Source organism: Hibiscus syriacus, unplaced genomic scaffold, assembly GCF_006381635.1.
Source record: "Hibiscus syriacus cultivar Baekdansim isolate YM2019G1 unplaced genomic scaffold, ASM638163v2 tig00111088_pilon, whole genome shotgun sequence".
Classification (NCBI taxonomy): domain Eukaryota; kingdom Viridiplantae; phylum Streptophyta; class Magnoliopsida; order Malvales; family Malvaceae; genus Hibiscus; species Hibiscus syriacus.
Genome location: NW_024062978.1, coordinates 2,445,537 through 2,459,280, shown reverse-complemented (window position 1 = coordinate 2,459,280; position 13,744 = coordinate 2,445,537). Strand labels below are relative to the sequence as shown.

At 34.3% G+C, this 13,744-nt stretch overlaps 3 protein-coding genes across 5 annotated transcripts; all 3 read left to right on the top strand.

Annotated features, from left to right (window-relative positions):
* The first annotated feature begins 77 nt into the window (after positions 1-77).
* On the top strand, positions 78-3,583 carry LOC120152220. Of its 3 annotated transcripts, XM_039164488.1 has the most exons (10): positions 78-217; positions 487-706; positions 850-1,007; positions 1,136-1,281; positions 1,387-1,449; positions 1,538-1,630; positions 2,262-2,423; positions 2,538-2,644; positions 2,789-2,958; positions 3,069-3,583. In XM_039164488.1, exons 1-10 carry the CDS (start codon positions 112-114, stop codon positions 3,332-3,334), a joined length of 1,491 nt encoding a protein of 496 aa, XP_039020419.1. In that variant the 5' UTR covers positions 78-111; the 3' UTR covers positions 3,335-3,583. The 3 variants fall into 3 exon arrangements, with proteins under 3 accessions (XP_039020419.1, XP_039020418.1, XP_039020417.1); XM_039164487.1 differs by having other exon boundaries at positions 2,262-2,644; positions 2,789-2,945; positions 3,059-3,583; XM_039164486.1 differs by having other exon boundaries at positions 2,262-2,644.
* A 283-nt stretch (positions 3,584-3,866) lies between these two features.
* Positions 3,867-4,790, top strand: LOC120152251 (cysteine-rich and transmembrane domain-containing protein WIH1-like). Its single transcript, XM_039164513.1, has 3 exons — positions 3,867-4,155; positions 4,229-4,361; positions 4,623-4,790. Exons 1-3 carry the CDS (start codon positions 4,104-4,106, stop codon positions 4,666-4,668), a joined length of 231 nt encoding a protein of 76 aa, XP_039020444.1. The 5' UTR covers positions 3,867-4,103; the 3' UTR covers positions 4,669-4,790.
* Positions 4,791-8,146: 3,356 nt separating this feature from the next.
* Positions 8,147-12,465, top strand: LOC120152175. The gene is made up of 3 exons (XM_039164445.1): positions 8,147-8,531; positions 9,076-9,661; positions 11,407-12,465. Exons 2-3 carry the CDS (start codon positions 9,107-9,109, stop codon positions 12,250-12,252), a joined length of 1,401 nt encoding a protein of 466 aa, XP_039020376.1. The 5' UTR covers positions 8,147-8,531; positions 9,076-9,106; the 3' UTR covers positions 12,253-12,465.
* The last annotated feature ends 1,279 nt before the right edge of the window (positions 12,466-13,744 follow it).

Sequence of the window (13,744 nt, the reverse complement as noted above, 5' to 3'; positions counted from 1 at the left end):
TCCAGCCTAAGCCCAACTTTTTGCCGCCATTAGAAGACGGGTTGATCTTCTTCCACCAGCGATGGGTTTTCTTCAAATTTGTGCCTCAGGCTCTCAACTCCCGGCTCAACAATGGGTACCGGGAAACGGGACCGAAGCTCCCCTTTTCTTCTCTACATTCTCTTCGTCGTTGTTCCAAGTTTCTCCACCCTTGCGTCTGCCGGCAAGCCTTCTTTGGGTGCTCTCTCTCTCTCTCTTTTCTTTTTTGTATTTTATGTTAACGTTCTAAATTCTATGAATTAGGGTTTTCTTTTACCTTTTAGTGGTTAAATAATAATAATTTGTTCAAATTAAAGGAAGAAAGAATAAAAAGTTTAAATTTCTCGTCAGTTTAGCTAGTTGGGTTTCTATGATTTTCATATTTTATTGAAATTGCTCGTAAAAATGTCTTAATAGCGGAAATTTCTTAAATTTTGATTTTTTTTTGTTGTTCGTTTATTTTTGCAGCTGTTGGGGAGTTTAATAAGACATTGCGGTTAACCCCTGGCGTACAAGTGGAAAAGTCCCCTGGTTTAAAGCCTGGAACTAAAGTTGTTTGTGAAAGAATTTACATTGATGGTTTGTCTAGGTTTAGGAATCTCAGGAAATTTTCTCATTCAATCAAGGTGAAGGTTTCACAAGGGAATTCTACCCTACGCAGACCTAGTGTTGAAGTTTGCTTCCATAGGTACGCGGTTTCACATAAATACTTTGTTGAATTCAGAAATAAACTCATTAAAAAAATGGCTTTCTTTTGGTGGAATACTAACAAAAACTTTATTTCCAATTGTAAAGCAATTTTGGCTTAAAACTGATATCTTAGTTTTGTAGGAATGCTTCTCTTGGGATAGGGATGTGCCCTCAAGGCAAGTGGGAGAAGGTTTCAAACGGTTTATGGGCTAAACCAATGTCTCCTTTCGATCACAAGCTCTTAGATATAAGGATGACCAGTTCATCAACACAAACCCTTGAGGTGTCTATTGAAGAAGGTATGTTTGTGATCCTTCTGCCCTTGTTGCTTTATGTATTGACAAGTGGAACTTGTTTATCTACCCTGTTCCTTTGTTCATTTACATTTTCTTTTTTTTTTTCTTTTTTTTTCTTTTTTTTTTGGCAGAATTTTTCCCATATCGTATTGTCTTTTTCATTACGGGCATTGTGTTGTGGAGTGTGGCATATACCCTAAGCAAGTCTTTAGTATTTTACTACAGCAGCGCTATGGCGATTGGGGTCATCCTTGTGGTATTGATAGTCCTGTTTCAGGTAAATAATTTGGATGATGAATACCTGAAAGTTCCTCAATTTACACTCACTGTTGTCTGTTGAGCTATCAATATCTGATATGATTAATATTCTTATGTTTGATAGGGAATGAAGCTTCTCCCAACTGGTCGGAAGAACTCACTGGCTATTGTTATATATTCATCTATGGTGGGTATATTTCCATACGCTTGCATCGATGTGTATGCCTATGTTCTCTTTTAATTCTTCTCACATATGGTTTTTCTCATTGTTTTAGCTTGGTTTGGGATCTTTTCTTCTCCGCTATATACCACGATTGCTGCAGTCAGTACTTTTAGAATGGGGAATCACTGAAGACATGTATAATCCTGTATGTAAGTTTTCTACAAATATTGTTGTTAACTTTCTCCATATGTCTCTATGATGCAGAGCATAACCCCTAGTATGCTTCAGCTATTAATTATTATTGTTATCAAACACTTTGTTCATGTTGGATGAGACAATGTAAATTTGATTGGGTAAACAAGTGAACCATGAATGATAGAACTTGGTAGCTGACTTAGCAGATCTATCGATTTTAGCTGTCAAATTGAATTCATATTTTATTGTTATGTGAAATGAAATGGCAAATCAAAAGTAGCAAAACAATCCATTTTTTATTTTTAACTCCAAAAAATGCAACAAAAAAAAGTCAGAAGTAATACTTGATTTGCAAAAAGCCTCAGATTTGTAACTTTATTTTGCAGTTTTCCGATTTCACATTTAGACTAGAGTTTATGTTTATTCTTCTCTTGGTTCAATGTTTGAATGAAATTATTATTATTATTATGCTTTACTTCAACTTATAAATTATAATTAGTTGGAGCTAAATTTTACGTGTCTGACATGTAGTATTTATGGTTCAGTGATTATACTTGTATCATTGGATGCGATAGCTGGTGATATGCTTTGCAAATATTTCCTGATAATATACCAAACTGCCTTTTATGCTCAAATTTCAGTTGGCTATATTTCTTTTGGGTTTTCTTGTTCTGGCTGGAGCTTGGTTGGGTTTCTGGGTTGTACGCAAACTTGTCCTGACAGAAGATGGATCAATTGACATAAGCACATCTTACTTCATTGCTTGTTCCATCCGAATAGTGGCTGCTATCATGATGCTTCAGGTTGTACCGCTTATTGTATATCTGTACTTTTCTCGAATTCAATTGAAGTATCCCCAACCAGTGGTTAATTATAGTTCCATTATTTGTTGGACTTGTAATTTACTCTGTTTGCAGAGTTCTATAGATCCTCTCCTTGCTGCAGAGGCATTTTTATCTGGGTTAATTCTCTCATCCATATTGCGTAAAGTCACTCGGTTGAAATTCCTCCATCGTGTGTGCAAGTATGTTTTTCTTTTCTTGTGTTAACAGGGCCAGCTCTGTCACTCCACCAGAAGAAGCTTCCGCTTCTGGTTCATCCTCTATTTTGTTCCTTTTTTGTTGCTGTTAGATCTCAGTGCATAACATTATGTGGATTACTTCTGCAGGAAGTTGTTCAAGCTAGCCAAAGCCATTGGAAGAAACACTCAAATTCCTGATTTATCACCTAATCAATATTCTCATGATGAATATAAGTATTTGAGCCCTGAATACTCTAATTTCCTTGAGCAACGATCTAACCAGTTTCACCTGGCTTCATGCAATACTTCTCTACAAGGTTTGCTTGATAATTTTGATCCTTTTATATATATACAACCTAAAAAAAGTTCAGTGTTTTGTGGGTTGACCACGTAAGAAAACATATGTTTTTCATGTCCACTCCTTCAGGTACTACCAAGACATCTTCAAGTCGGCTGTCGGATAAGGACTCTTTCCCCTCCATCATTCACAACACTCCAGAGAGGAGAAAATTTTCTAAAGGTGAGTGGGAGAAGTTCACCAGGGACTCCACAAAAAGGGCCGTTGAAGAACTTGTTTCTTCGCCCGATTTCAGTAAATGGGCAGCCGCCAATGCTGAGAGGATCACTGTGACACCCAGAAGTAGCTCGGGCAGTACTTCTGTGAGACCTCGTCGTTGGTTTCTTTGGTCGTAGAAAAGTAGTTAATTGTTGTTTGTAGATTGAAGGGATTACAGTTGAAAGATGATGGGAAATTCAATACTAACACTACATTCGCCATTTTGTTGTTTGATTGGCGAGGGTTTGGGATGACTGACAATGGTGCCAATGTTGTCTCTGAATTCATTAGATAGGGAAGCCTTTTTACTATTATTGTTTCCTGAACTTGTATATTTTGATATTTACAACTTTAGAACTTAAAACGCGTCTGGTTTTCCATATCTATACTTATCGTTATCTACATTTCTATTCTTTTCTGTGAATCTTTGAAAAAGGTACATTTTCACATCAAATAATGCAATATATCTGCTGATGTGAAGTGCATATTATTCGGGCAGTAATCAATAATGCATTTTGATTAACTGAATGGAAAGGCACTGCTATGCTGTACTGCAAAAGAATATGGAATAAAACTTTGTAGGTGAAACTGGAATCTACACCTTCATCCACACGTTAAACTTTTATTACATTCCAATTCTCTGCACTCTACTCGGTGGTTTATCTTTAAAATCTGGGAATTTTGAAGAGTGGCGTGTCGGTTTAGCACCCAATGAACCTTCTTCCAAGCTTCCTTAGCCTTTACCCTGTTTTTACCGACTTGTTTTGTTACCTATATATATCCATCCTCTGATTCTCAGGAAACCCATAGTTTGTTTTCTTGTTTTGATCAATATATTCTTCTTCTTCAAGCCCCATAAATCTGTTTGAAAAACGAAAGGCCTTTTAAGGACACGAAAGTAAAAAGATGAGTTATTACAGTCACCAGCAGCCTCCTGTTGGTGCTCCTCCTCCTCAAGGTATTTGTTTTTAACTCTTGATTTTGATTTTATGGGATTCTTTTTGTTAATGATCTAATATGTGTTTATGCAGGGTATCCTCCAAAAGATGCATATCCACCGCCGGCGCCAGGGTATCCGGTTGAACCTTACCCCCACCCGCCAGCACAATACACAACAGATTCGCCAAGACAGCAGAAGAAGGAAACCGGCTTCCTTGAAGGATGGTAAAACTTCTCTTTCTCTCTTATTGATTATATGTTTGTGAAGGTTGAGTTTGTCTATGATGAAACAAATCCTTCGTTTAGTTGATGGGAAACTCTTTTCTTCCTTCAGTAATGTATTGACACTGTCATTTTTATGCATGGTTGGAAGTCTCTAACCTTTTAACCAGCCTGATAATTTACAGCATTGATTAGTTTCATGTAAGAAGTCATTTATTATTTGTTGGAAATGCGTAATTCACATGAATATTGTTTGACCTGCAGCTTAGCAGCCCTCTGCTGTTGTTGCCTTTTGGATGCATGCTTTTGAGAAGAAGTGATCAGCATTTGGTGTATTGTTATAATGAAGGGAATTTAATTAGTTTTTCTGTTTATTCGTCCAATGTACAACGATGGAGATTTATCGTATATCCTTCACAGGATTTAGTTGCAGCCATTCTTGTTTTATACGCTTTGTTCATCATGAGGATTGAACGTTTGAGGTCTTGTTGTTAAGCAATCAGTATGGCCAACATATCAGATTCCCAGTTTACAAACTTATTCCGTTTTAATTAAAATCCTTTTTGGTATGGATATTAGATAGATAATATCAATATCTCATGAATGAATATCAATATTTTTTTAGGATTTCTTTTAAAATTTTAGATATTACTTTAATAGTATTGAATCATAACTCATGAAATTTAATTTACCTTAAAAAATCATTTTAAATTAATTTTTTTATTGATTTAATATACTTACAAGTGGTAATATTTGTTTTAAAACATTTTTACATCTAAAATATAAATATCTAAGTTCAAATAATTGTATCATTAGAGTATGTTGTCAATAATTTTAAAAAGATTATAAACATATAATACATTATAGTTAGTTTAATTATTAAAAGGCAAAAGGGTCACTTTTACCGTTGTAGTAGACTCAATTGATCGCTTTTGCCCTTATTGTATTTTCGCATCAATTTAGTCCTCAAAGTTGTTCAATTGCATCATTATGTACTCTATTCCTAACTTAAAACCTTTAAGTATAAACCCTAAATGTTAAACCACAACTCTATAACCTCTAAATTCTAAACCTTAATTTAGGGTTTTAAGTTAGAGTTAGAGTATAGAATAATACAATTAAATAAATTTGAGGGTTAAATTGATGCGAAAATACGATATGAGAAAAAAATGATAAAATGGGTCTAGTACAAGAATAAAGGTGACCCTTAATCCTTATTAAAAAAAAAGAACTTTACAATATAAAATTCAAAACTATAACCTTAAAACTCTAACCTTTAGACCTAAACTATAAATTATATTCCTTAAATCTTACATGACATATAACACTAAAATATACATACTTGTATAATCTAAAATTTATATAATCAATACATGGAATATTCTTACTTAATTATTAATTTTTTTTCACAAGTATTGATTGCTTATAACACCATATTACAAAGAAAAATATAAATAAAAGAATACATGTTAAGAACATAAATTTATGAAATAAATTATTCAAAAGTAATTAAATTAAGGGTTGAGATTGGTGTAGTAATAAAGCCAATGGTTTGCTGCCAAAATTTGGTAAACTGAAGTACAAATGGCATATTTTGGGGTGGTTTAGGGTGTCGAGTGCCAAGTGGTGTCTATATTTGGACCTACCACTCATATCATTTAATTTTATTTTCAAAGGTAGCTTAATGCTGTCACCCCGTGGCGGTGGCGGTGGCTGTTGTTAGACACACACCTCTGTTTCATCAATGTCTTCAACTGTTGAAATCCCATTCAATGCTTGCCATCTTAACAATTATTTATCAATAAATCCTATTGCCAACTTTTATATTATCACATTTTAGAAATTATGAATTTAAATATATTAATGTTTAATTAAAGGGTTATAATTGATTTTTAACATTATATTAAAAATTAATTACAAAGACTGCATAAATATAATACCATTGTTACGGACCACAACCTTAAAGGCGAGTCCAACATCCTTCAATTCACATCCTAGTACACCAAGGCACTCCGAGGCTCCGATGCATCAGGTGACGAACCAAGTCTGCCCCAAAACACGCCAAGGAAAGTGTCAAGCTCGTGCCAGAATTGGATAAGGCCGAACATGATATGATTCGGGTCCTCTCCAAGCCAAAATCGACCCACTCAAAGAAAAGGGATAAAGCCATCATCTTTGTTCAAGTAGGACCTTTAAACTTTTAACTAAAGTAGGGAATTACTTTTAGTTAAAGTAGGAGTAGAATTAGTCATTAACTCTTAGGGATTCTCATTATAAAAGGAGTATTCCCACACTCATTATATTTATTCATTCTTTTCTATTTGAAATAAGACTAACCCGATTTCAAAGTCAAATACTCTCATGCATCTCTTATTTCCGTTCATACTCTTTTTGTTCTTACCTTTATGACAAGTTAAATAACCAAACTCAAGTTTCAAGGTTATCTTAGCGCCCAGTAACCGAACAAAACGACTAAGGACCGCACGGACCAGCTAGCCAACAATCTAGCTAACCAACAGTCTAATCTGGTGTCACCATATATTGATTTAATCAAATCGTGTACATTTTGAGTTTTATTGGATATAAATAAGTTTTAAGGACGCTATTTGGTCCCGTGACAACTAAGAATTCAGAGTTTGGTGCTTGCCTATATCTTATTTCAACTCAAATTATTTATCCTTCAATCAATAATTTGTTAATAATTATAAATCATTTATAAGATGTTATATTCATTTGAACAAACATATTTAATTAGTTGATTAAATTGATTATATTAACTTTTTTATATTTTTTAAAATCTCGAGTTTTAAATTTATTATAAATATTCTCTTTTTCTCTCTAGAATCAGTATTCTCCTCTAAATAGCATTAAAATCAAATTTAAAATTCACTAAAAGATATTATATTAAATTATTATTTGACACGTTATCAATGGTAAAAATACTTTTACATATAACTTTCAAATAAAATATTTTACTATTTATTTTTAAATTTTATATACACTTAAAAATACATTTATGAAAATTATTTGTGAAATTATTTTTTTATTAGCATGTATTAAACTATATTCATATCATATTTATTTATTTAATTTTAAAATTCAATGTCATGCTTATTTATGAAAACTATCAAACGAAGCTTTTATTGTAGAAATATACTTTTATTGTATCAAAATATCTTTTTATTATATTTGACGAATATAAAAAATTATTTCAGTAATAAAATAATTAATATTTTTTATTAATCTAAAGTTAATTATAAGATCATATTTATTTGTAAAATTTTCTATTCATTTGATGATCAATACTTTAATACATTTGACATATAATATATTTAAATTCATAAAATAACATTCAAATCTATCTTCAAAAAGATTGTAATGAGTCTCTCATTTTTTTCGATGATAAAGAAATTAAAGTTTATTTAAAAACTTTCAATGATGATAAATTAATTGAGGCATTAAGTAAAATTATTCCATCAGATGGTTGTAGAACAAACAAATAAAATTTAATTTCTATATTTTATAACAATTGATATTATTTTCACATTAGCAGAACTGTTCTTATATTATATAAATAAATGAATTTTTTTAGTTAAAAATTTTAAAAAATAATAATTATTCATTTAATTATAAGATAAACAAACCTAAGATTACATAAACATTTCATCGTTAAAGAAAATTATAACATATGATCTGAATGCTGTAGAAGCAAAGACACGGGGGTGGGGGGGAATAGTAGACAAATCACAGACCATTTTGCATTATAAGTCCATTTTCCAAAACTCAGCGGTAAAGGGATATGAACAAAAGAACAAGAGATTTCTAAAACAGAGATAGAGCTGATTGACAGAAAAATAGAAGGAAAAAAAAAAAGAGGAAAAAGGGAAAACAAATCTTTGTTCAAAAGTCGCAGTCATCTTCTTCAAAGAAACCTTCTTTAGATCTTATTTTAAACAAACCAGACGTCAACTACCCAACTTCTCCACACTTTGTCTTGTTCTTCTTGTCAAATTTTACTCCTTTTACACTTTTCCATCTCTCTGAGTCTTTAGTAAGATTGTTGGATACTGTTCCACTTTGGGTTTTTTTCTGTTTTTTTTTTTGTTTGGAACTTTAAAGAAAGGGTAAAGCAGAGATGCACCCGGACTCTGAATTTTCTTAGAGTTTTCTCAGGTTAGCTTATTTCCCCCCTTTCTGGGTATTAAGTCTTTTCTGCTAAGTTCATTTTTGTTGTATGCTCTGTGGATCTGCTATATGGGAAACTTTTATAATGTAAAGTTGATAACTTGAAAGTTTGATGATTTCTGAGGCGATAATAACGATGTAAATAGGTTTGTATGCATTGATAGTGAACTTCTATTTGTTGTTCGTGTATACTTGATTTGATTACGGAAAGGTTGCGTTGAATTTAATGTATAAGTACACATTAAACTTGAGTCAATTATACATATTGTTCTTCCAAGATGGTCCCTTTTTCTGATTTGTAGTTGATAATTGCCTATGGTAATCATGAAAATCTGCATTTTGACTATGTTCTGGACTTGGTTTCTATTAATTCTCAATCTAAGTCTAACAGGTCAATAGTCCTGGTGGATGGAATTTGTTGTAGTGTTTAACTTATAATGAAATTGAGAGATGGAGTAGATTAGCATGATTGCGGCTCATAACTTGTCCGATTTTTATTGGATCCTTATAGGTTTCATTTTCTTAATTGCAGAATTATCTTGGACATAGAGAAGGAAGAGAATATGAGGGTGAGGAACAAATACAGGAAACCTACAGCTTTCCCTTGTAATGTAGGGTGCAGATGTTCAATTTCTGCTGTTGTGTGGAGCTTGGTTGGGTTTCTTCTTATGCTTCAACTATACTCTCTTGTTAGCCGCAGAAATGAAGTCAATGGAGACATTAAATTGCGTACGAGTCGTCATCCACTAGTGCGGGAACTTGAACAGGTGGAGGAGGAGAATATTCAAATTCCCCCTCCTAGGGGAAAACGATCCCCACGTGCTGCTAAACGGAGACCCAAGCGAACAACCACTCTGGTTGATGAATTTCTTGACGAGAATTCCCAGATTCGGCATGTATTCTTTCCAGATATGAAAACCGCTATTAATCCACTAAAGGATGCAGGAAACAATAGCAACTACTTTTTTCCAGGGAGAATTTGGTTGGATACTGATGGAAATCCTATTCAAGCTCATGGAGGTGGCATGTTATACGATGAAAGATCCAGTACATACTATTGGTATGGAGAGTACAAAGATGGACCAACCTACCACGCTCATAAAAAGGGTGCAGCAAGAGTAAGTTTATGAATTTAAATACATAATTTAATTAGAACTACAGCTTTGCGAATATGGCATTAGTCCTTATCGTTCATTGACTGAGTAGCCAATATCCTTGAACAACCTGAATTTTCCTGAGCTAAGGTTATTGCTAAAACTACCGCAGTACTATTCTTTGCTTAATTTGGTACATTAAAACTGAGGAGCTAATGCTGGCTTGTTATTAATCTGACGTTGGAAAGATTCGAGAAATGCGACTTGTGGCTTTTATGAGTTAAAGTTTTAATACATTTGGGGTTTAAATGTATATATTTTGTTTGTCTGGAGAAGAGGGCTTTCGGGTTTAGGATGTAAGAAGTGGAAAATCTGTAGGTTTATGGCTTCTGGATTTGCTGTCACTGAGGAAATATGTTGCTTGCATTCTGTCACCGGAGCAAGTCTGCAGAACATAGAGAAACAAGATGTAGGATTTGTTTTGTGAGGAAAAGGTTTTGAGGATTTAAGGGTATTAGTATTTGAGGACTAAGGGTTTTAAGGGTTAGAGAAAAATGAGAAAGATCTAGTTGAAGAACTCCAAAACTAGGGTTGAGGATCACATACATAGAAAGAAGAATAAATAATGATACGGAGATACAAGCATGAAATGAGGATCCTAGGCATCCATGCCTCATTGCTAAAATTTACAAATCCACTAATACGGTCCTTCTAAAGTGTGAAGTGTGTCTTGGCCTGGTAGTGACTTATATAAAGTCAGTCTAAGAAGCACTAAAATCCTATACGAGGGACTTCCTTATTGCCAGTGAAGTTTGAACTCTGTTTTCTATGAATGATATGCCTTACTATTATTGTATTTCGGATACTGTTTCATGCTTGCAGGTATCTAAAATAGACATCCCATATTTTCTGTATAGAATGAAAGAAACTAAATGCAAAAACGATGGACTCTAAGGAGACATTTTGTGGGTACTTTGCCAATTCCTTCATTTGAAACTTCATGTTCTAATCCTTGTGTTATCCCCACTTTCGTGTTATGGAATGCAACAATGATTTGGATATAGAGAAGCTTATTTTCACCTCAAAGATTTACTTGTTTAGAAATGGAGAAGCTCACTTCTGAGGCTAATAGAAGATGCCTGTATAATAGAAGATCGTTACACAATTATTAGTTCAACTTAGTTGGGAGTTTAGGTTGCCCTGGTTAGTTTGGCTTGTGGAAAGTTAAATATCTTTGTAAGTTGTGAGCTAATGGAAGCTGTCATCTCTATCACTCTCTTTGAGAGTTGCATGATGCTTGAGATCCTAGAACACCCCCATCATGTAATTTCTGAATTCTTAAGGTTTGAGTGTATGGAAAAATATAGTTACAAAGGTGTAATAATCATGTGGATATTAATGCTTCTATCCTAATGAAATACTTGATAGCATGTTCTTCTATCCTTCCTATTTACCTTGGAAGCAATGAAGCTCCTTCCTTGTGTCTGTGCACTTGTTTAACTTATGCTACCACTTAAAAGTGCAATACCTTTGATGACTTGTTACCAAAATACATAAAAGTTTAATGCTCATTTAAGATTAGAATTTGTGATTGACACTAGAGAGATTATATTACATATCATATTTTGCCTAGCTACCCTGTAGAATCTTCTCCCAGTCTGAACTTCTTCTAATTGAATGCACAGCAGATGACTTACGGCACCTATATTTTGCATATATATTTTCTTAGTTAAATTTTTTATGGATTTTTTTTGTTACCCTGTAATCAGGTTGACATCATAGGAGTTGGTTGCTATTCTTCCAAGGATTTGTGGACATGGAAAAATGAGGGCATTGTGTTGACTGCAGAAGAGACAAATGAAACCCATGATCTACACAAATCCAATGTATTGGAGCGGCCAAAAGTTATTTACAATGACTACACGGGAAAGTATGTAATGTGGATGCATATTGACGATGTCAACTATACTAAAGCTGCTGTTGGTGTTTCTGTTAGCGATAACCCGACAGGTCCTTTTGATTATCTCGGTAGCCAAAGACCACATGGATACGAGAGCAGGGACATGACCATCTTCAAAGATGATGATGGAGTAGCATATCTAGTTTATTCATCCGAGGACAACAGTGAGCTTCACATTGGACTACTAACCAAAGATTATCTAAATGTGAAGCCTGAAATGCAAAGGATTCTGGTCGGACAGCACCGGGAAGCCCCTGCTCTGTTCAAGTACAGGGGGACTTATTACATGATCACCTCTGGTTGCACTGGATGGGCACCGAATGAAGCACTCGCTCATGCAGCTGACTCGCTCATGGGACCATGGGAGACAATGGGAAACCCATGCATTGGAGGGAACAAAGTGTTTCGACTTGCAACATTTTTCGCTCAGAGTACATTTGTGATTCCTTTGCCCGGGATTCCAGGTTCATATATTTTCATGGCAGACCGGTGGAATCCAGCCGACTTAGGTGACTCAAGATATGTATGGCTACCCTTAATAGTTGGTGGCCCTGCCGATCGACCTTTTGAGTTCACTTTTGGATTTCCACTGTGGCCGCGGGTGTCCATATATTGGCATCGGAAGTGGAGACTTCCCTCGAGTTGGAGTGTGTAGAAATGATCTCATTTTTCTTCTTCCCAAATATATGGTATTAGTGTATTATATATTAAGGCTGTTCGTCTATTCTTTCACCACATCACATGGTTATCTCTACGATTTCCCCACTTCACACACTGCAATAATTTGATGTACATGTTTGATCTCCTGCACTGTCATTGAACTTACCAAGTTCATGTACTTTAGTAAGATCAGCTTTTGAGGATTGTAGATTTTGACACATAAATTTACTTTTCTGGTTGAAGCCTTTTCCTAAAAATTTCGCTCACTCAGATTTTATATTGTATGAAGGATGAAAATATTATTAACCAAATAGTTCAAATTCATAATTTTTATTTTATTTTGAATGTTAACTCTTTGATTAATAACATTTTTACTCTTCCTCGTTTCCGTAAGTTGTAGTGCCATGACCTATTTTTCGTCATTGATTGATGTAAAAGTGTAATGGTTTGGGCTACGCCTATGATTTCTTTGAAAAATCCATATCCGGCTCAAGTTGGGTCCAACCTAACTCGAATGTCCATTTTACTATTAAAAAATAATATAAAATTAATATTTATATTATTGTTGTGAGTGTGAATAGTATATTGTTATATTGTGAGTGTTATACCTTATTATATTATATCAAAAGTATTGTTAAATCTGAACTCATTAAGTTGACTCAGTGGAGGGGAAAATCAATTCAATCTCAAGGAGATAAATCCGGAGAATATCATGAAGTTTCCCATTCTAAGATTTTTTCCAACAATAGAGTTGAACTTGTAATCTAGGTCAAATCTGTAAAACTACCTGGCTTAAACACTGCCACAACTATCAATGCCGCGAATCTGGGTAATGTAGCAGCGGGTCAGAATATTAAAGAGGCTTCCCACGTGTCTGCTCTTGGAGATGACGTGGCGAGAGTTCAGACAGCTACCACTGCCCCGTGACCACTAGCCTTCACGTGACGTCCACTCTGCATGAGAATAACGTTAACAAAGCCATACACCATTCCAAAACTTCTCCACCTCTTAATTCCTCAAACCCTACTCTGTGGTTTTAATTCAATATCCTTTTCAGGTCCTAAGCTAGATGGGATAGTTAACCTGAATGGATAAAATTTTAACTCAAGCACTAACCCAATCTTTGAAAATTCTATAGGTGCAGGTGCAAGAGTATCGACCACATCCTTGAATCTGGAATTTCACAAAGCGATCTCCTTTAACGTGGAAGGTAATACATCAGCATCAGAACAGTGAAACTCCTCCTTTATTCCCATCTCTCGTCGAAGTGTTGGTTCAAAATATAGAGCAACACCCCAGGCTATTCGTACCAATTTAGTCAAACATAACTCACTCTTGTCCCCCAGTTAAAGAGGCAATGGAACAATTAATAACTTCGTAAAAATATTATATTTGGGGCTTTTTATATAAGTTGTTGATTGTCTTAAAGGTTCATATAAATTCATTTAGATGTATTTAGTAGCATGTGGTTGCAATTTGTAGATTTA

Bases quoted from the DNA above. Each gene is read 5' to 3' on its own strand.
- LOC120152251 (XM_039164513.1), top strand. From the start codon at position 4,104: ATGAGTTATTACAGTCACCAGCAGCCTCCTGTTGGTGCTCCTCCTCCT. The intron at 4,156-4,228 runs GTATTTGTTTTT...GTGTTTATGCAG, and splicing joins TGGTGCTCCTCCTCCTCAAG to GGTATCCTCCAAAAGATGCA. The intron at 4,362-4,622 runs GTAAAACTTCTC...TTTGACCTGCAG, and splicing joins ACCGGCTTCCTTGAAGGATG to CTTAGCAGCCCTCTGCTGTT.
- LOC120152220 (XM_039164486.1), top strand. From the start codon at position 112: ATGGGTACCGGGAAACGGGACCGAAGCTCCCCTTTTCTTCTCTACATT. The intron at 2,645-2,788 runs GTATGTTTTTCT...TTACTTCTGCAG, and splicing joins TTCCTCCATCGTGTGTGCAA to GAAGTTGTTCAAGCTAGCCA. The intron at 2,959-3,068 runs GTTTGCTTGATA...CCACTCCTTCAG, and splicing joins ATGCAATACTTCTCTACAAG to GTACTACCAAGACATCTTCA.
- LOC120152175 (XM_039164445.1), top strand. From the start codon at position 9,107: ATGAGGGTGAGGAACAAATACAGGAAACCTACAGCTTTCCCTTGTAAT. The intron at 9,662-11,406 runs GTAAGTTTATGA...CCCTGTAATCAG, and splicing joins ATAAAAAGGGTGCAGCAAGA to GTTGACATCATAGGAGTTGG.